Here is a 20687-nt window from a genome sequence, read left to right on the forward strand (position 1 = left end):
CGCCCCCCTCGCACCGCCTCCCCCCCCCGCCGGCGGAGGTGAGGCGAGGCGCAGCGCCGACTGCGGCGGCCGTACGGGAGGAGCGGGGCGGCGGGGACCGTGCGCGGCGGCCGGCTGCATCCACCGCCCAGCCCGGCGCCGGGCACAGCCATGGGGAGCGGCCGCCGCTCCAGCCGCCGCGGAGAAACTCCCCTCCGGATGTCGGCTGCGGGTGGCCTGGTCTGAGCAGGAGGAGGGAGAGGAGGGCCGTAGCAGCGGCGGACCGTGCAAGTTGCGCTCTGCCCTTCTTCTCCCCGGCCCGTCTCCCACCCGCGGAGCAGCATGCGGACTGGCCTCCGCGCTCCCTCAGATGTGCTCTGGCTGCCGCCGCCTTCAGTGCATCCTGCTGCTGGCAGCGCTCACCCGGGCGCTGGATGAGACGGGAGCAGGGAGATCGCTGCTGCGGTTCCGCCCGCTCCTTCATGCGGGCTTCTGCTCCGGCGGAGCTAACACCGCCGCCGCGGAGGAGCCGGGCTGCGCTCCCAGCCCGCGGCCGCCCGCCCGGGGGGCCCGCATGGCGTGCTACCTGGTCATCAGCTCCCGGCACCTCAGCAACGGGCACTACCGCGGCATCAAAGGCGTCTTCAGGGGACCGCTCTGCAAGAAGGGCGCTCGCTCGCCGGTAACTGCCTCCTCCTCGCCCCCTCCCTCACTTGCCCCCCGCACGGTAGGAGCGGTGCGGGCGGATGCCCACGCTGGGGGCGGCCGGCGCGGCTGCGGGGGGCGTGGGGCGTGGGCACCGGCTCGGTCCCGCTCGGCGGGACCCCGGCGTGGGCGCTGCCTCTCCGGGCGGCTCGGAAAAGTTTCTCCGTCGGCGGCTGCCTGCGCGTGGCCGCGGGGACGGGGCTGGGGGCGGTGCTGGCGCTCGGCGGCGGGGCGGGGGGGCGGCTTAGCCGGGGTTATCTTGGACCGCGTCTCGGGCTGCTGCCCAGGGAGAGGTTAATTCCTGACGCTTTGGTGAGAAGTTGGAGGCTGGTGGAGGGAAAGGCGCCGTGCCGGCTCCAGGTGTCGCGGTTTAGTACCTTGTCCAAGGTTTTGACGCGGAGGAGGAGGGAAGCGATCGTCTTTGTGGTTTCGTCTGCCGGAATTGCGAGTTTGCGGCGCGTTGTGAACTACCTGTCGAGACCGACATCTAGGTAGAGCAGTGAAGTTTGGGGCGGTCCTGCGGAGACTGCGGACCCGTCGAGCTACCCTAGACGGTGTCCGTGAGTCGCTGAAGGCGTTTCGTAGGGGCGAGCGGCACTGCTGCGCTGCGGGGCCGGCGGTGCCGGCGGAGCCGAGGTGCCCGGCAGGCGACGGTGCCCCACTGTCCTCTCCCGCGCTCTCCGTGGTGGTTGTGGTGTCGTAACAGTAGCGACCCAACTTTCCCTGTCACTGCCGGTGTCAGTGTGTGACACACGGAGGGGTACGGACCTTGGATAAGTACCAGGGACACCTTGAGCCCAGCGGCGGGATTCCCTGGGCTTCGGCAATGCCAGGTTGTGACCAGTAACACACCTGCATCCTAAATACCTTTCGGGAACTAAAGCCTGCTTTCTCGACTTTCAGTGACCAAAAATGACACACATTTCACTATGCTTCCAGAATCCCTTTTGTGTTGAGTATCAGCACTCTGTCAGAGCACCTGCAGGTCCTTCCCTTGTACTGCTGTGTCTGTCTTGGGCAATATAACACAACTGCGCCGCAGGTACCATCGATCAGTCATTGGCTGAGCTGTGGTTTGTATTCTTTGACCCAAGGAGCTGATTCACTTTCCACTTTTGTGTGTGGAACCCCCTAAAATGCAGGCAGTATTTACTGAGGTCTGTGTTCAAAATTAGGTCAAAAGGAAAAGATCTAAACCGGGAAGAAGCTTGATTGTAAATACTTTTGATTTAGTAGGACTTTAACAACTGATATTCAAATTGAGTAGTATTGGAAGAATGGGAAGATATTACCCTCCAAATGTTATGTTCCAAATCCTGCACTTTCCAATTTCTTTCAATTTTTAACTGCCACAGCACTCCTCTCCATCTAAATACTTAATGAAATAAATTTGTCTGACTTGACTAACAAATCATCGTTTCAAACAGTTCCACTAACAAATAGTCATTTTAAACATAGTTCTGCCTGTGGGTGGGAGTAATTTTTGTTTATATGTAAGAGAGAAGAAGACCAGTAAAACTTGATGCTCCTTATTCTTTAAAGGTGTTCTTTTTAAAAACGACTTTTTTTTAAATTAAAGCATTTTAATCTTGAGCCAACTATCTAGGGTTTAGTGTAAAAGGGAAAAAGATACTTAGTTGAAAATCAATCTCAAGTCTCTTTCACTATACAGAAATGTTCTTTCGTGTGAGCTTTTCAGAGTCTGAAAAACGTAGCCAAGACACTTTGTATTGCTTTTGATTAAGACTGAACATCTTGTTTCTTAAATTTGTATTACCAGGAGTTGGTACATTTTATATGTTTTGGGGCAATTTCTACGGAAAGGTCTGAAGTTCCACAATCCTTAGCTTTCATTCTGAATTCTTGAGGGAAAACTTTTATTTGCTTAATTTCTGTTTAAATTTTTTTTTCTTTGTTTTCTTTTGCCTTTTTTAGTGGCTACTCTTCAAAGCTAAAAGTTGGGCTTTTAGGTCATAGGCTAAACCCTTTGGAGAAGGAGTGTAGGACAGTTCATGGGAGGAAAGGTGCATGATAAAGTTTTATTAATGCTGGGTAATTGTAGCTCTGAAACTTTTTCATGTGTTTGATATTTTGAATTTACAATTGGATTATATATGCTATTTTCCTATTTTGATATGGAAGCTCAGATTTTAGGTGATGAGTAAAGGATGCTCAGTTGGCACAGAGAATAATAGTTTGATATTACATACTGAAAGCATGTGTCTACAAATTTATAAATTTCCAGACCACATCCTTCTTGCTAATCAGTGTGCATAAAGTTGGGAACACTGAACAGCAAGCAACACCACCTGGATACATTTTCCATTATGGATGTGGGAGTCATGCATATCTCAATATGCATTTAGTATTATGCATTATATTATCCATTTAGTATTGACTGAGGTAATAAAATTGTTTTAAACATGAAAAATGCCCCACACTGTGCAAACTCTCCAACTATTGAGTTAAACTGGGGACCTAATCTTATAATTAAGAAGGAAGTTTTAGGCAAGTGGCATTTATTTGTATTCCCTGTGCTGTGCTTTTATTTAATCTCTCCTGATTATAACTTTGAAAGATACAAGTTATGTCTTGCAGTCATTTTTAAAATGTTGAATTGGAAGCAGCCTTGAAAATTTGATTTTTATCATTTGTACTATTAAACAATCTTCTGTCTGTATACTCTGAGTGATCTTATGCATGAGTCTATGTAGCCTTTAATGGATAACATGTACCTTTCTATATTTAAAGTGTTCTGTATTAACAGACCATGAAATGTCAGTAGACTTAAGGCTATGCTTTAAGAAATGAGAACAGTGGTGAATATTTTAAATACCTTTATAAAATTTCATGGTTTTATGAACAAGGATTTTTTCAGTCTGGGTGTTTATGTAGCATTTATTTAGCATACTTTGCTATTGTTCCAGAAACAGTTCTGGCCCTTCTTCCTGGGATGCAGAGAGACCTTTAGCTGTAGCAATTCTAACGAGAACAAGATATATAGAACTACAAGGATTACACACTTTGGGTATGTAATGAAACTGTTGTGATGTTGTCATAAAATCCTTTAAAAAATTTACCATTCTTTGCCCACTTTTACATATTGGAGACGGGACTAGCTATGAATATCATGAAGTTAGTGGTAGTGAATTCAGAAAGATTGGAATTAGAAGCAGTCACCAGTGAATTCTTTATTGATGGAGTCTGATGGAGCACATGGGGAAGGAAATGCTGACTTTGAACATGAAGGCAACATTACTAAGGATAATAGACAGTAAGCCAATGAAGGAAGCTGCTTAGTTTAGAGATTTGTTTCTGTGCTTTGAGTTGTGGTTTTTTTTTTTGGTGTTTTTTTTTTTTTTTCTGAAAGGTTGTATTCAGGAGCATATTATGAGCAAATTTTCTGTCTCTGAAAATTGCTATTTAAAAAATGCATTATGATACAGAGGTATTACTTACACTTCAGAGTGGTGATATTGTCGACAGGATTTTTGGGTCCTGAATAGATTACATTGATCAGTGTACTGGTTTAACTTTTTGAGGTTGTGATAGATAATGCTGTCATACTCACCTTCAACTGAACCTGCTCTGAGGTTTACTGCCATACTTCACAAGCCTGGTAAAGCTGACACTGAAAAGGACTTGCCTGTAAAACTTTTAAAGAAACTTCCAGGATACAGCAGAAAATGGTACTGGGAATTCAGCAGATGGCCCCCTTGCTTCTGAATCATTTCTAAGCCAAGGATGTTATTAGGGTGCACTGTTCTGCCTGTGGCTTTTTTAGATAAGATATAAACAAAGTCTCGTTTACCACTCAGTATTTAAAGATCCCTTTGTATTTTGAAGGAAATAGAAGGCTCAGAAGACCCAGTGCCTTAGCCAATTTCTGACTTAGCTAATTATTTTTCTTCCGTTGTTCCCTGCAGCTTCAGCTGAATACAGTATTTTTCATGTACTTCTCTAAGCTGAAAATACAGCTGTCAAGCAGCTGTTCCATTGCACTTGGTGCTTGCCTGAGTTCTTTGGGTTGTTTGGGGTGGGAAAGGCTTCTTTTCTTTTACACAGAGTTACCTTTGAAAAAGCACAGCTCTTACCCCATGTCCAGAGGCTCCAATCTAATTAAGTTCATTGCAGGTACTTGAAGATAATGACAGTTTGGTTGATACTGAGCCATAAGCAAGCTGTTTTAGCACTAAAGCAAGTATAACCAGGACTGGGTAGCACCTTAGCACTCTCTGAAGCAGATAACAACACAAGGCACTTAGAAATTTTGAAAACTTAAGTGAGCCTGAGGACTGAGTGACTGTACACAGAGAACAGGAAGGCCACGGCATGGGCAGCTGCCTCTAAAATGCCTCTTAAAAAGCCATTGATCTCTGCCTGAGATCAATGCTAGAAACACTGGCATAACCAAGTCTGCCACAAAGTGACAGTGTTGTGTTTGCCATCAGCCAGTGGCAAACACGTGCCAAGCACAGTCGTCAGAAATCAATTTAAAGGCTAGACATGACGGATGTATAATATGTGAAATATGGTTTAGATGACAGCAGGTTAAAGGAAGATCCACCATATATCTGGGTGATTACTGGAAGACCAAATAACTGTGGGTTTTTGACCATAAACAAGTCATCCTTTAGCGCTGTGACTGCACTCTCAGAAGCACTGAAAGCAGAGAGGAAGGGATGCTGGGGCATTACAAGGAAAATTAATGAAAAATAAAATTTAAGTTAGGAAATACAGTCTAAGGTGACCAATAATACACCAGCAACTCTGATAAATAATCCTCCTCCAAAAGGAAGGGGGGAAAAAATCCCAACTGCACTAACAAAATTTTGTGTAAAGAAAAAAGGGGAGAAATCATAAAGAAGATGGAAAATGGTACTTTCACTTTTCTGTGCCAAAAGTCACTGGCAGCTGCCTCCAGCAGAAGTGGCTGCCTGCCAGGGGGATTCTGTGCATTCTTCTGAAAGCTAGGAGCTGGCTTAGAGAGGTATCTGCCTCACACAGACCGAGGGCAGGCACTCCTGCTAAACCATTTCTGATCTCATTGATTCCTGGCACTTTGTGTCTCAGAGTGGGCTGAGTGTTTCCTACCAACCCTCCTGCCTCCACTGTGCTGGAGAATATGAGCATTCCCACACTCCACCTTACAGTGACCTTACTTCCTGATTTCGTGGTTCCTATTATGGCGCTTTTTGTGCAATTCTGCAACATGTGAGAGACAGAAAGAACTTATAGAAAATGGGAATGTGCTTTTTGCCACATGTGGCCTTGCTGCTCATGCCTTGTACTAAACCTGGTTTTGTGGAATATATCACTTCTAAGCATATTTTGATTCTAATTCAGTGAGAGGATAGCACTTTGTATATAGCATTGCAATTAAATTTAATCATCTTCAACCAATTTCTGCTGGGGCCATTTCCTTCACCCACAATTAGCAGTAATGTTAAACAGGTGCTTTATGTCTGACAGCACCTTTCCAGCATTCTAATATTTTTATTGGTCGCTCAAGTGGGTTCATAAACCCAGATCAATTTCTCAGTTATTTTGCATTTGGCAATGCTTGTTTGTCCATTAGTTCCAGAATTATTGGCATTACAACTATTTACATTCTCACTTTCAGTTCATATGCATTTCACTCACCCAGAGCATAGCAGTTTAGTGAGGTGTTGTTTTTTTCTTGTTGTAGTGTTGTTTTTTTTTTGTTTGTTTGGTTTTTTTTTTGTTTTTTTTTAATTCTGAACTGTGTAAAAATTTGAAAATTAATGTAGAGATCTTGTGATTGTGAAGCAGGTGCTCCCTTGGATGGTGGTTTGAACTATACCCAGGCTCTAAGCATTAAAGGCTGCTCCTCTGCCTGTTCAACTCTGTTTTCTGGACTCTTGCCCACATGTGCTGTCCATGGTAAGCACTTGCCTGGCTTTGCTGTGGGGGATGCTCCAGTTCCTTCCTCTGTCTAAATGAATGTTTTGTTTTGACTACTTTACAACTAAATAAACTGAGCAACTTCATTTATGCAAATGCATGCATGTGATATTAGATTCCTAAAAGAAAACTGTGGTCAAAAAGAATATCATCATCTGAATCTACTTCTCCCTACCAAAGCTTTGCAAAAGTCCCCTGCAAAACATACCTAAGTGGAGAAGGAAAAGAAAGCTTTTAAAGGCTGGCAAGAATGCAGGCATTTTTCCCTAGTTAAGTTCTTTCTAGTGGACTCTATAGCCTTTAGCTGCAATGTTTGGGGATTTTTAGTTAGGGTCTTGTGTCATTGTTTTGTTGTTTTTGGGTTTTTTTTTGTTTGTTTTGGTTGGGTTTTTTAGTGTTGGTGGTGGGTTTTTTTGTTGTTTGTTTGTTTTGTTTTGTTTTTTTCATTTAACAAGAAGAAAAGTATTTTTATTACACCACAGCTGATCATTTTAGAAGACTCAGTCATTACCTGCAAATGTAATTTTACTCACTTGTCCTAGGGGAAATGTTGACTTCTCATGTAGAAAAAAACCAGACATTCAATATGTTTTTTATCTGCCTACTGAAATACTTTTTTTATTTTAAAATGCCACTGCAGTACACTGAGAAGTTTAGTTTTACTTCTTTATGTGTCTGTCAGTGAAAAATGTTTGTTACAAAACAGCATAAGCTGTTGTGGACCTTCCTTTAGAGCTCAAGGGTTAGGATCTTATTATATAAGTTTTGTACACCTACCATGGTAAAAAAAAAAAAAAAAAGGAATAATTTAATAAAAGGTCAAATTAAATTTATTACAACATCAAGTTAATGTTAAAGAGAACTACAGGAGCATGCATGCACTTGCAGGAACCAGAATTCCCAACATAACGTGGAGTTCCATTGAAATTCAGTTTGACCCTCCCATGAATTAAGCAGTATTCACTGGAGAACATGCAAACATATGTGCATGCAGCAGTCTATGTATGTAAACATTTCTGAATAGAAATAAGATCCTTTAAAAGAGCTTTTTAGCATCCACATTGACAATTGTAAGCACTGTTTTTTGAAGATTCAGCCTGCTCTGCTCTTAGCCTTTGAACCTTCCAAAGTCTGAATGAACAGTATTAAAATGATTTATGTTGATAATCTGCATAGGTGATATGGCTACTGCAATATTAGAGCCAGATATCTAAAGTTCAGTCCTGCATTTCTGTATTTTGTGTGGGCACATATCACCACTTATCTTGTACCATCAACTGCAGTGCTCAAGTATCAAGATTAGTCATGGGATAGGTACACATACCTGAAAATGCTCTTCACTATGCAGAACACATTGTTCTGTGCCCAGTCATAAGGCACTTTAACAACAGCTTTTTCTTTTTCTTTTTTTTTTTTTTTTTAATACTAACTAAATTTATGTGCATACTAGATAAGATGTAAACATCATCAAAGTTTTGTCCCAGTTTCATAGTTATGCATAATGATAATTGGCAAGCTGGTTCAAGTAAAGAAATAGAACTATTGCTGGGAGATTGCATGCAGCCCTGAAACAATTCATACATTAATCAACTCTAGTTGATATCAATTTTTCAATTGATGTTTTCCGTGGAATCCATTCTAAAGCAGATTTAGTGCTTTTGTGTAAACAAAAAAATTCTATCAATATTCTGCTCAGACTGAACTAGAGAGCTGTATTTGGTGTCTTTGGGAACATTCTCAGTTGTAATCAGCTGTAAATCTGCAGCCCTCATTTCCAGCTTAGACTGCAACATGTGAGGAAGGTTTGTGAAACTAGATTAGAAAGTGTAAGAAGAGAGTTCCCTAAAATACACCCTTTGATAGCAAAATATTTGCTAGATTATATTTTGGGGTTAAAATTATAAATGAAATCTGTATGAATACTGTGATCAGAGAGTCTGCTAGAAATGCAAATTCTTGTAGTTATTAAAGTGTTCTGAGTATTTTTTTCAAAGAAAAGTTTTATATTCAGATATTTATAGCTCCAATTTTATTAGCTTTTGTGGGTTCGAGAAGTAACCGGGACAAATTGTTCATCTAAAGCAATCTTCATTTTTCTGTGCTAATCATTACATTTTCAGTTTAAGTATGACTTCTGTGAGGGGTGTAAACTCTGACCATGGATTTTATTGGGAGATCTAAGAAGAAGCAGAATGTGTATAAGTATGGCACCCTTTGTTAGACACTGAAAAACTGAGTTATTGTCTTGATGTATTGAGCCTGCTCTTGAGTCCTTGCCTTTGAAGGCAAGAAGTTTCTGGTGATGCGTTGCATGTTGACAGAGAATGACTCTGCAGGATCCTTGCATCAGTTGCCTGGTGAATATTGTGGTTCCAGTGCTGCCTAAGGTGAGTGGTTGGTGGACTGGATGATAACAAGGATTTCTCAGTGTGGGAAAGGCCCTGCTCAGTTCCAGATGCTGCACTGATGGCTTCTCTGTGCTGGGAGGCAGTACGGTGTAGGAAGACAATATCCAGGATTTCCACAACCCACGTGGGCACAGGTCTGTGCCAAACAGCAGCTGGGAGGCACAGAGTCATCTCCACACAGGGAGTGGCTGCCTGCTCTGATGGGCACAGATCAGAAAATGTGTTGTAGCTATTGAGGACTAGCTCAGGAAATGAAACTGAAAACACAAGCGTGTAGGTCTCTGTAGAAAACAAACTCACAAGGTGATGTGCATGCAAGTAGTGTGTGTGTGTACCAAATAATAAATAAACATCCCATAAATGTCACTGAATACATAAGCAGCTTCTCCAAGCTGTCGGAATGCTTAACTGCTGTCCTTACAAAGCTGTACTACTGCTCTTCCTGTACAGAAGTCCCAGGCTGCTCTGTTGTATACATCTACAGGATGGACACTAGGGTTTTTTCCCTTCTTTAATGTTTCAGTATACACTTACACCACTTTAAAGAGAAGACAGCAAAGCCCATATGGAAAAATAGTTTAATCAGACAAATAAGGAAAAATCAGGCCGGTACTTCATACAAAGATTTCAATTTTCATTTGAATAATAAATATGTCCTCAGCCATTAAATATGGAGAAGAGGCAATATAAGGAACAATGCTGGAGACACTGCTTATTTACAAGTAAGCATCACTTTTTTAAAAATTCTTTTTCTGGGAGTGAGTGATAAATTTTTGTGATGACTAATAAGGGAAGAATCACAGATTTGTGCTCTTTGTTGCAGACCTATTCATATCCTATAAGCCAAAAATTACACTGAAATAAGTATTGAATATGTAAACTGGCTGATTTTATACTTTGTTCATCTTCTGCTGAAGACCTATTTATAACCAGTGTATTCTATACCATGCACAACAGGAGATTCTTATTGTGTATATATACTGCACAATAGATATGTTTTATTGCTTAGCATTATAATAAGCATCTTTTATAAACTAAACTTAAAAAAATACAGATCCAATATTGTGGTTATTTATCTCAAAAGTAAACCCTTCCTGAAAAATAAACAAAAAGTGACCTTCAAATTTATTCCCTACAGGACATGTCTTATTTGAAAATGATAACACTTGGTGGAGAATGATACGCCTTTCATTTTGGCTAGGTTAATAAATCTGTGCGCTGGGCTTTTTATTATATAAAGAAGATATGATGACCTGAAAAAGAGGTTTGTGTCCATATGCCATGTTATTACTTTTAATGGAGAAAGGATTATACAGCAAATAAATTCATTGGGTTTTTTTAATTTTCTTTTACCAGCTCTCTGCTGTTTATATTGTTATTTCTTCACCTCAAAGAATCACTGACATTGTAGGTGATTGAATTTGATATCTGTGGGTTGTGGAATCAGCCTTTTAATATTTATGTTGATTTGCATACATGACAGCTTTCGTCAGTAAAGATCATTATAAACAGCAAATTGGAAGAAGTTAGAAAATTCCTTTCCTTGAAAGGCACTTAAACAAGTTTACAGAGTGACTTAATAGAGCTTGCATATCTTTGCAATCAATAAAAACTGAAGGCAGGGAAATCTACAGCAAAAGTATTTTGTTTCCACTGTGTATTCATGAAGACTTGCTCTTTAAGCTATGGCAAATGAGGCTTATGGAATATGTATACTTAGAAATATTCCAGCAGAAAAACAGTTTTCAAGGCTTTCTTTTCAAATCTGGATTTCATCTGTAAACTTCGGTTATAAGGACATTGAACACCTCTCCATCTACTGAAATACAGTTCCTTATCCCAAACATTTCCCAAAATACGTCTTCTTGTAATATTTTTCTCTGATGTTCTGACTAGCACTGTCAGAAGACCAAAATTACAATTAAAAAGTACTTGAAACATGTAATTTTAAAACCTGTTTTAACTGCTGTGATTCATTATCCAAGTTTATTGCAATGCAATAACCTTTGATAATTAAAAAAAAAATTCCAAACTCAGCAACACCCCAAGCCACCCCAAACAATGCCCCCAAACATAGCAAAATAGTCAGCATGTGAGATCACCATGTACTGATGAGTCACTGACAGCCTTTCTTCCTATGTCTGCTCAGGTAAAGTTCAGATCTTGACCTTCTGCTTGCCTGGGAGCCATTATAGAAACCCTAATGAGCTTCCTGATGGCCTTTTAAGAGTTATAACTGATTAAGTAATTGTAGCACCTTATGCTGAAGTGTTTTAAATACTTAAAGACTTCTGAGCCTCTTCCTACAGAAAAAAGGCATGTCTGTTCAAGTTAATATGATACAAAAGAAATTGTTCCTTTTTATCATTGTTACGATACTTCTCTATGTTTATTCTTCTAACCTCTGCCTAATAAGGATGGTGACAGCAGGCATTGGGCATTAGACAGCCTTATAAAGATTGATGCTTCAGATTGCAGCACATTATAGGATAAATTGTAGGGTTCAAATCTCTCACAGAGTTAAAAAGGGTATGTGGTATCTGAAGAAACAAAAAGGTGTCAATTTTCTGCTTGATAGTACTAATATATTTTGATAAGATCTGCATATTAAGAACAAGCCCTCAAATACAGTGATTTAGTACTGCAATTGTACACTACTTCACAATGAGAACAAACAATAAAAATGTGAATCCTTGCCTCTGCTCTAAAGGACAGTGAACAAAGACTTGTAGGCATTACAGCTGGCAGGTATGGAGAGGACTCTGTTTTCAGAAGTGACTGGCAAGAGGAATGGAAGGGGGACAGTAAATGGAAACAGAGAGGTTAATTGCAAAGTAAATGAGTTTGCTGAAGAAAGCACTGAGGCTCAGGTCCTCAAAGGCAGAGTGTGTGTATTAGTAAACAACACCAGGGACTGTGCCAGGCATTGGAACTTAATCAGCTAAACAGTGAAATTGTGAGCATTGTTTCCAGTATGTTTGTGCTGTTGAACAAGTAGCACTGCCCCAAACATTTCTTGGGGAGAGTTTGGGAACTAGGAAAGGGCAGAAACATCGACATCAGTGCAGTTCTGATTCCGAGAGGTTAACAGCATTCATGAGCTGCTCAGTGACAGGTAAAAGTCTCCCTTTTTAAACTGGCTTTGAAATCCTACCCTTGTATGGAACTGCAAACCACCTGCAGGGCAAACCACTCAGACATTGTTGTTCCCAAAACTGTAACTGTGTATTCAGAGAATGGTGGGTGTCATATGTCAAAATTGTATTGGGAGGTATAAAGGAAAAAAAACCCAGAATTAATGGCACTACTAGTGCTTGAACCTGTTTCTGGGCTCTTTTCAGTTACTGGAATAAGTGCAACCTGGGCTCCAGCTCCATCAGGCTCTGCAGAAAATAGGACAGTATCTTGGGGTGTTGACATTTCTGAATATTGAAGGGTAGTGGCTGGATCTCCCAACAGCAGTCTGGTGGTTGGATCAGATGAAGTGGCTGGATTTCCTCACAAATCCCATTACAAATCTGTTTTGTGCTCCTGACAGGATTCCCAGTAAATGTGATAGGCATACGCTGACTGGAAGAGAGAAAGTTCAGCTTCACCATTCAAGGCAGCAAACTTCAAAGATAAAGAGCAGATGAGAGTATATTGGTGAATCATAATGAGCTTGGAGTACTTTCTGTAGTTTCTGCAAGCATTCTTAAAATTCACAGGAAGCAGACATGCACAGTAACTGTTCAGGGTAGAATCTTAGCTTGCATAAATCAATCTGTTAAATTGATTGCATTTTCTAAGGCTGTTTTATGCCAACAGGATTTGGTCCTCAGATTTTATTTAGATGTTTTTTAGTAACTAATGTGTCTAAAGTTAGTGAATATTAGATGCTAGGACCTCCCAGGTGGAAGCATCACTGTGATTCAGTCACAAAATTTCAATTAAAAGGAAAATGCAGCTCTGCTCCAAACATAAAACCTTGTATATTTTTGATGGACTCTATATAAAGTGACAGTGTTAGCGAGGAAAACGCATAACCATCGGAATGATTATGAGGTGCTTTATTGAAGAGCTCTGGGAGCCGGGGTACAAACCCAAATCCAACTCCAACGAGGGTCCAAGAAGGCCCCAATATTATACCCCTCCGTTACATAACTCCATGTTCATCATTAAACCTACATTGTTCTATTGTATACATCCAAGCATGAATTTTGTACATATCTTCTTTTACAATTCTAGTTTGAAATAATAATCATGTCAGCTACTAAAAATCATTACAATTCGATCATCTATCTTATGATGATTAGGTACAGTTTCACCCGACCTAGTTTCCAAATACAAGTCGTCCCAATCTTGTCCTTCTCCCCCCATCCCGATTACCCAGGCAGAGTTATATTTGATTTGGTTAAAACAATGAAAGCAACACCTGGTTGCAGTGAAGCAGAGACTCTATTCCCAGCTTCTCTGGTAACCGAAGTTATTAACCCTATCCTAACAACAGTCCTTTCTGTATTACTGAAACACAAACAATGCTGGTTAAATACAAACCATGCTGCTATAGCAAATGTATTCAAGCAGTTAATATAATACTTTTCTCTCTATGGAGCACATCTTTGATTTGCACACTTCCCTGAGATAACACACACAGTTTGACTCAGAACTTGCTGTCATATTCCTTATCCTCATAGCAGGTAGGTGTTCATTAGGAAGGACCATTATAGGTTATTCACTCTAGGATGGTATTATACTAGATATTTTAGAGGCTTATCGTAGTGACATTGGGGCCATTTACTTTTAGGATCCAGATTTCTGGTTGAAATGGTCAGATCTTAGTAAAAGACGTATATAAATCACTTTTTATCTTTCCAGAAGAAAAAAAGCTCCACAGAAATTGGTTGCAATTTTTTGCTGGATTATAAATGCAGAGCAGTGCATTCTTGAAATGTGAATTAGTGATCAGACTTAATATCTCAATATTAGCTAATATTAATCCTAATGTAGTATTCTCTTAATATCTTAATATTAGACTAATATCCAGTTCTCTGCTGTTAGAATTTTTTTTGCCTGAGTGACTAGGCTAGTTACCCAGTTAACCTCAGCTGTTGGCCTAGTGAAGTGATTAGTTTCTTATGAAGGACAAGTGTAATTTTCAGATTTATATTGAAATCTAATGCATTATCCTTTATTAATATAAAATGGGTTTTCTGGATTTATGTGCTTAGCTGCTGTGTTAGGGGTTTTTGTTTATTTTCTTTTAATTACAGTGTTGTGATGCTATTAATTTCCTCTAACATAATATGTATCAGAAACTTGCCAACAGTCATCATCTGTGTAATGCTTCTTGAGGAAGAATCCTGCTCTTTAATGGCTTTAGTGGGATCCTGTGCTCTGTTAAAACAGGAGGACTGGCATTTATTTCCACTTGAGATGAGTTTCTTCATGAGACAAGAGAGCTGCTGTGCTGTTTCAGTCCTGCAGGTGAGTGCACACCAGGAATGCTGTGGGAGTCTGTGACTGCAGGTCACTGAGTGCTGGAGAGCTTTTGAGCTTGGTGCTTTTCTGGACAAAAGGGATTCACCTTTGGGAAGTGTTACCACTTTCATGTTATTGATGACACCATTCAGCAGATGAGAGATCTACTCAGGTTGTCTTGGTCTACTACCTGAAGGTGGTAAATATTTCCAGTGTGATTCTGAGTCTGGGAAAATGGCATCTGTGGGTATGTCAGAGGGTTTGTGAGACTGCTTCAGTTTCTCCATCTGGGTGGATTTATGCGATGACTTTCTGCTGGCCCATCTCTTGGTACGTCTTCTAGCAGAGTTACATGTGTACTGTGGTGCATAACAAGGCAGTGCTCTGTGTCCAAAAGTTCAGGAGGAAACCAGCATGAGAATAATGAGGATGGAATGGTGAAGAGCTGCGTTGCTTATCCTGCCAGAGATGCACTTGGAGTTCATCATGGTTCAGCAGCCAGGGAGTGATGTGAAGAATTGCCTTGGGAAGGTGAAAGGGAAAGGAAGATAAAGGGGAAGCAAAATATGGGAAAACATTTTTTTTTTTCCCATTGGTTTAGTTTCCATAATTCTAGCAAGCTAGAGAAAAGGTATTCATCCATGGCCAAAGGTATGGAACAAGATAGCAGATGTAAAATAATTGACACAAAGAAGTAAAAGCTTTAGAAAGCAGAATTTTGGCATTTTTGAATGAGGATATTTTTTCTCTCCTTGTAGCTGGTTAATGAATTAGACCACAGCTTCAGCTGGAAATTAAGTCACCTCTTTCACTGTGATATTTAGCCTTCTGGCTCTGGTTTAATCCCACCCCCAAAGCAACTGAAACACAGATACAGATTACATAGGATTTTAGTTAATTTATGTGTGCTTACTCTGTGTGTATGTATAGGTTACAGGCAATGTGATGGAAATAGGGTTGGTTTTAGTATGCAGATGGGTGAACTGCCTCCCTTGCATGACTGTAATTCCAGTGTTTTTATTAGTATGTGTAAACTAAACTGTTGCTCTTTTATCACCATGAGTGTGTTTATCACAAACTACAAGTTGAAAAAATGCAGCTTTTGTCAGAGAAAAAAGGAGTTCCTCTCTTCCGGTATGGTGCTGAGAATAGTTTTGAGTAAAGGAGGGAATGAATCAATATCTTCCCTAGTTGCAGGACCACAATTTTCATGGTAGGTATGTCCCTAGGAAGCGTGGTTTTTAGGCAGGCATGTGCAATAATTTATGTCTGAGCCATTTGTTAATATTGGCAAAGTGTCATGGGTGCTCAAGTGCTGATGGCAGGCTGGGGACAGGAAGGCAGCAGCAGGTTGCTGCTTCATCCCTGCACCGAGGGCTGGCATTTTACACAGCAAGAGGTCAGAAAGGTGCATTATTTACCCCATAACCAGTACAGGAATAAATCTGTGCTTCTTGGAGCTCTTTCAAGGAATTTTACTGAGTTCGACTTTCATGATTTTCATTAAAATCTCTTGAAAAAAATGTTTATAGAGCATCCTGGCTCCCATGCAATTACTCTGCCATATGCAGTGGCTCATCTTACTCATTCTATGAATGTTTCATGCTCCCAAGGGGATTCAAGAGTAAATACAACCACGAGTAAAAACTTAAAATATCAAATTAATTTTGTGTTACACACACAGAGTGATGGATAATGTCAGTTCAGGGCTTGATCCTGCATATGTTGAAGTTGAGAAGATTTCTTGGTGTTATTTTGGTTTATGATTGGCACATAAAGGTCTTGATTTTTTTCTAGATCTATAAAGCCCCATGTTATTAAATAAGTACAGGCATAGCATATTGACAAAAAACAATGGTAAATGAGGAATACTTCAAGTCCCTCAATAAGAAAAATAATACAAAATTTGTAGCAGGAAATTTCATGAAAAAAACCCATTTGCAATCCTTTAATGATGTTCTGGAACAGAAATTCAGCTAGATTACTTTCGGGTTATTATATTATTTATGTTAGAAAGTGGTAGTTGGGGATTACTGAGTTTCTATCAGGTTTGGCTTAACAGCAAACAAGGTTAACATAAGTGGTTGTATAGCTGAGTTAATTTTAAATGATCTTTCAGGCTGAGATATTAAGGCTGAAATGCCTTTAAAGAAAGCTAAATGGGGCTTGTGTTTTGAATGTGATCTGATGTATAATTAGATTTCTCCTACAGAAAGGTTAGAAGCTGTAATCCAATATTCAGAATCAACAGCAGAACTGTGTCTTTTTAAATTTAGAAATGTATAGAACTTAATACAAGTTGATTTCAAAGATTTACCTGCCTGTAAATGTGAGGAGATTGGAAGGTACAGGATTTAAACCATGGAAAATTTGGGATTATGCAGAATATTGTAAGTGATATGAGTTTTTACTCTGGATGGTTGGGTGTGTGTTTGGGCAGTTGGTATCATTATGCATTAAAAATAAATATGTAGAGAAAATGATTGGGGTGAAGAGCTGTTGTAAGAGCACATCAAACACTATTCCTTATAGCACTCTTAAAGACTGCTGTACATTTGCTAATATTTTGTCATTTTTGAAACTGAACAAGCTTAACACATTGCAGAGATTGGTTAATTAATTTATTGAGAGTTTTTTTGACCAATAACTGGCTATCTCTCTCTATCCTTAATATAGAGATTTTTGCAACTACTTTTTTCTTTCTTTTTGTTCTCTCAAAAGAAGGAAGGCTTAAAATGATGGCAGTTTTAGCTCCAAATTTTGGCCAGCTTCTTTTGGCTGATTATTGAAATAGGGTGGCTGTGTTCTCTCATGAAGGGAGAATGATGTCTTTTTCACATATACATTTCCCATGCTAAGTCAGCTTGAATTAAAGTTGCTGAATGTTCTATGACAGAAAGAGCTTTGAACCTAAATTCGATTTTAGCTTTCCTTACTGCAGCCTGAGGATAGGAATAGGACATGAAGTGTTTTCACAGAATACGAGAAATCTTGTGGACATTTGGTCACCTTCTTTTCCCTCTGTATTTATGCACTAATATGGCAAAAAATACACTCAGCAAGCATGGAAAAGGGAAAGTCAGAAGAGGAAGGTTCCAATGGATGCCGTATGAAGGAATTCTTTCCCTGTTTCCATATGTCTCCCTGGGAAGCTGCAGTGTGCTTTGCTGTCGGCGCTCGGGTCGGAGCCGAGAGCGCACCGCGGAGGGTGACTGACAGGGAAGGGCAAAGAGCAGAAGGTCAGGACAGGAAGGCACAAGGAGGCAAAGATGACCATGTCCCCTTCCTCCAGGAGCACCTGTGCAGACAGGACTGCACACTGCAGTGGTTAGGAATCCTTAATTGATCTTGGAGGGAAGTCAGGGGCAGATGGAAGGGGCCTGTTCATGAACTCCTTGCAGACAGTAAAGGGACATTCCCTGAAGTCAGGGGAGATGAATGTGCATGCAGGCACTTAACACGGTCCAGTTTCTAAGCCACAATAGCTAACTGCTGCTGATGTCTTTACAAGATATAAAAATAGAGGAAAGTTACATTTTTACTAAAGCTAGGGAAGATGTGATCTAGTATTCTCCTGATAAAATGTGATGCTATTATGGGAGAGGGAAGGAATGTATATAGGAAAATTAATGTTTAGATTAAAAATGTATATTACATTTCTATACATTCTTTTTATGTTAATATTAACAAGACTAAAAATTTATCACATTAATATTTTGAGAACAGTGTCAGTAATTTTTGCCTGAGTCTGGTGGTAGCATATCTGTGATTCTCTTGACACATTTTGGCTCTGGAAATTTTAATGAGATTTCATCCTTTTCCAGTCAGTGAAACTTCCTGTGCACCTAAATGTCTAGCTAGTACCTGACTTTTGGAAAAAATAATAATAAATCAACCTGAATGAAGAAGAAAATTCTGGCAGGACTTAGGTGTTAGTCACCTGTATTAAGCTCAGGTTAATCAAAAAATGGCAGGCCACTAATATTTATTATTAATATTTATTATTCAAACTAGTTATTGTGACAAGTCAGTCTCAAAGCAACGGTTTTGAGTTTACAAGGTGAGGTGGAGTTCCAGGCTGGGGCCTTTCAGCACAGGTCCATCAGCCTGGGGCGGTGCTTGAACTCAGAAGTTGCAGTTACACGTGGGATTCACTTGTGTAGGTGCATTTAACAGGGAGTGTCTTTGAACAGCTTGCTGGGTGAGATCATATGGACGGGTAGCATGTGATTGTTCCTGATCATATAGGCATCATTTTGTGTTATTTAAAAAAAAAGTCTGCTCCCTCCTAATCAGTAGGCAAAAGAGAAAGTAGTTAGATTATGTTGTGTTTGCATGAGAAAAAGTGAAGGGTTTTGTAAAATCTACCAGAATATTTTTTTTTTGTTATTGGGATAGGCTATACTTTATTTCTTCACCAAAACTGTAAAAAAAAAAAAAAAGAGAGTAAATATTAATGGGCATTACAACATGTAAATGGATTGTTCACGTAATGCTACATGACACCTATCCTGGAAATGAAAGGACAGGGGTATATTTTCTAGTGTTATATCCTTAATTCTGTCATTTATAATGATAGGAAAGGTAATGAAAACTACTTGTTGAAGGCAGCTCACAAAAATGATAAGTGAGAGCAAATAGATGACACATTGGAAAGAAGAATTCCCAGTAGTTAGAGATGACAGAGGAGGTCTTATGTGCACTATCTATTGTGGTTCTATTCCTGCCTCCTGGATAACTTTAGCAATTCAATTAACCGATATGAGCCTGTGTTTCATCATCTATAAAAGGTAGATTATACTTACCCACCTCACAGCATCTTTATAATTGATTTTTGTAAAGTGCTTTGGCATTCTCAGATGAAAGGCACTATACTAGTGTCAAGTATTATTATTATTGCTACTAGTAGTAGTAACAGTACTTGTCATTTATACTGCTCTTGCCTGTTCACGATGCTGTAAGTAATGCGTTCCTGCAGTGCCTCTGTGAAGTAGGTACATGTGTGCTTTTGGAAGTGAAGAAATTCAGCAATCATCAGCTAGCCTCCCCATTTTCACAGTGTTCTTAAGATTTTGAAAAAAAAAAAAAAAAAAAAAAGTGAAAAAATCCTAAAGTACAAACATCTGTGTGATGCTTAGAGCACTTGTGGGAAGCTGCAGATTAGGTTTGGGATTTGGTCAGTTAGAATGACACAAAATGTACTGCTCACAATTTCTGGCAAGTTTTTTAACCATTGAAGTCCATGAAAGCTTTCCTTCTCTTCCTGTGTTTCTGAATGCCAAAGCGTAGCCATGTTTCAAGGGCAGTCTGGATGGAACTTTGAGCAACCTGGTCTGCTGAAAAGTGACCCTGTCCACACCAGAGGCATTGGAACTAGATGATCTTTATTGTTCTTTCTGACCCAGGCTGTTCAGATTCTGTGAGTCTGTGTTTCTGTGTGTTTATTGTGCTCCCACCAAGCCTGAGTTTCCAGGTGCTTTCAAGCAATGGTGCGTGGTTTGGCAGCATAGGGAGCTCAGCCAAAGGGCCAGTGCTGGCTAACAGGGAGTCCTGGATGTGTTCAGAATTCTTGGCAATGCTTTTAGACAGTCTTGAAGTTCAAACACATTTTTGGTATTTCCAGGCTTAAGACTGATCAGGAGATTTTGGACTGTCTTCTGGTTGAAAGGCTTAAAATTCACTGAGTTCTGTTTTACATACCTAATATTTTGTGTAGGGGTTCGGATTTTTGTTTTTTGGGTTTTTTTTTATTTTTTTTTTAACTTCACCAAATCTGTCTTTCAGTAATCATCTGAGATTTCTAAATGTACACTTTTCTTTAATCTGTGACAACTTAGAAAACTGGATCAAACACCACAATAAAAAATACTTGTCCTTGTTCCATTGCTGCCTTTGGTGTGGGCTCAACAGCTACAGATGTCATTGCATCTGGACGTGCTGTCTTCAAAAGCAGCTAATTTCTGAGATGGCAAACGGTCTTTGATGCACAGCAGCAATGGGCTTTGAGGCTCAGGCATTCTTGCCATGTTCAGCAGGTGTCTAAATGTCACTTACTGGAATTGAGATGTATCTGTGGCTGCACACATAGGCAGAGATGATATGAATGCATGGTGTGGACTCAGGCAGCAAGCCACAGTTTTAACACATTTCAGATGTAACTATAATAAACATAAACCCTGTTCAGCTCATGTGGATATAGCGTGATTATAC

At 40.1% G+C, this 20687-nt stretch overlaps 1 protein-coding gene across 1 annotated transcript in view; it reads left to right on the forward strand.

Annotated features, from left to right (window-relative positions):
• The first annotated feature begins 538 nt into the window (after positions 1 to 538).
• Positions 539 to 20687, forward strand: part of ZNF804B (zinc finger protein 804B) — a 221808-nt gene continuing 201659 nt past the window's right edge. The window contains exon 1 of the mRNA XM_066323772.1: positions 539 to 706. Within this exon, the coding sequence (XP_066179869.1) occupies positions 554 to 706 (153 nt within the window). The 5' untranslated portion in view covers positions 539 to 553. The remainder of the gene's footprint in view (positions 707 to 20687) is intronic.

This window comes from Sylvia atricapilla, chromosome 1 (assembly GCF_009819655.1).
Source record: "Sylvia atricapilla isolate bSylAtr1 chromosome 1, bSylAtr1.pri, whole genome shotgun sequence".
Lineage (NCBI taxonomy): Eukaryota > Metazoa > Chordata > Aves > Passeriformes > Sylviidae > Sylvia > Sylvia atricapilla.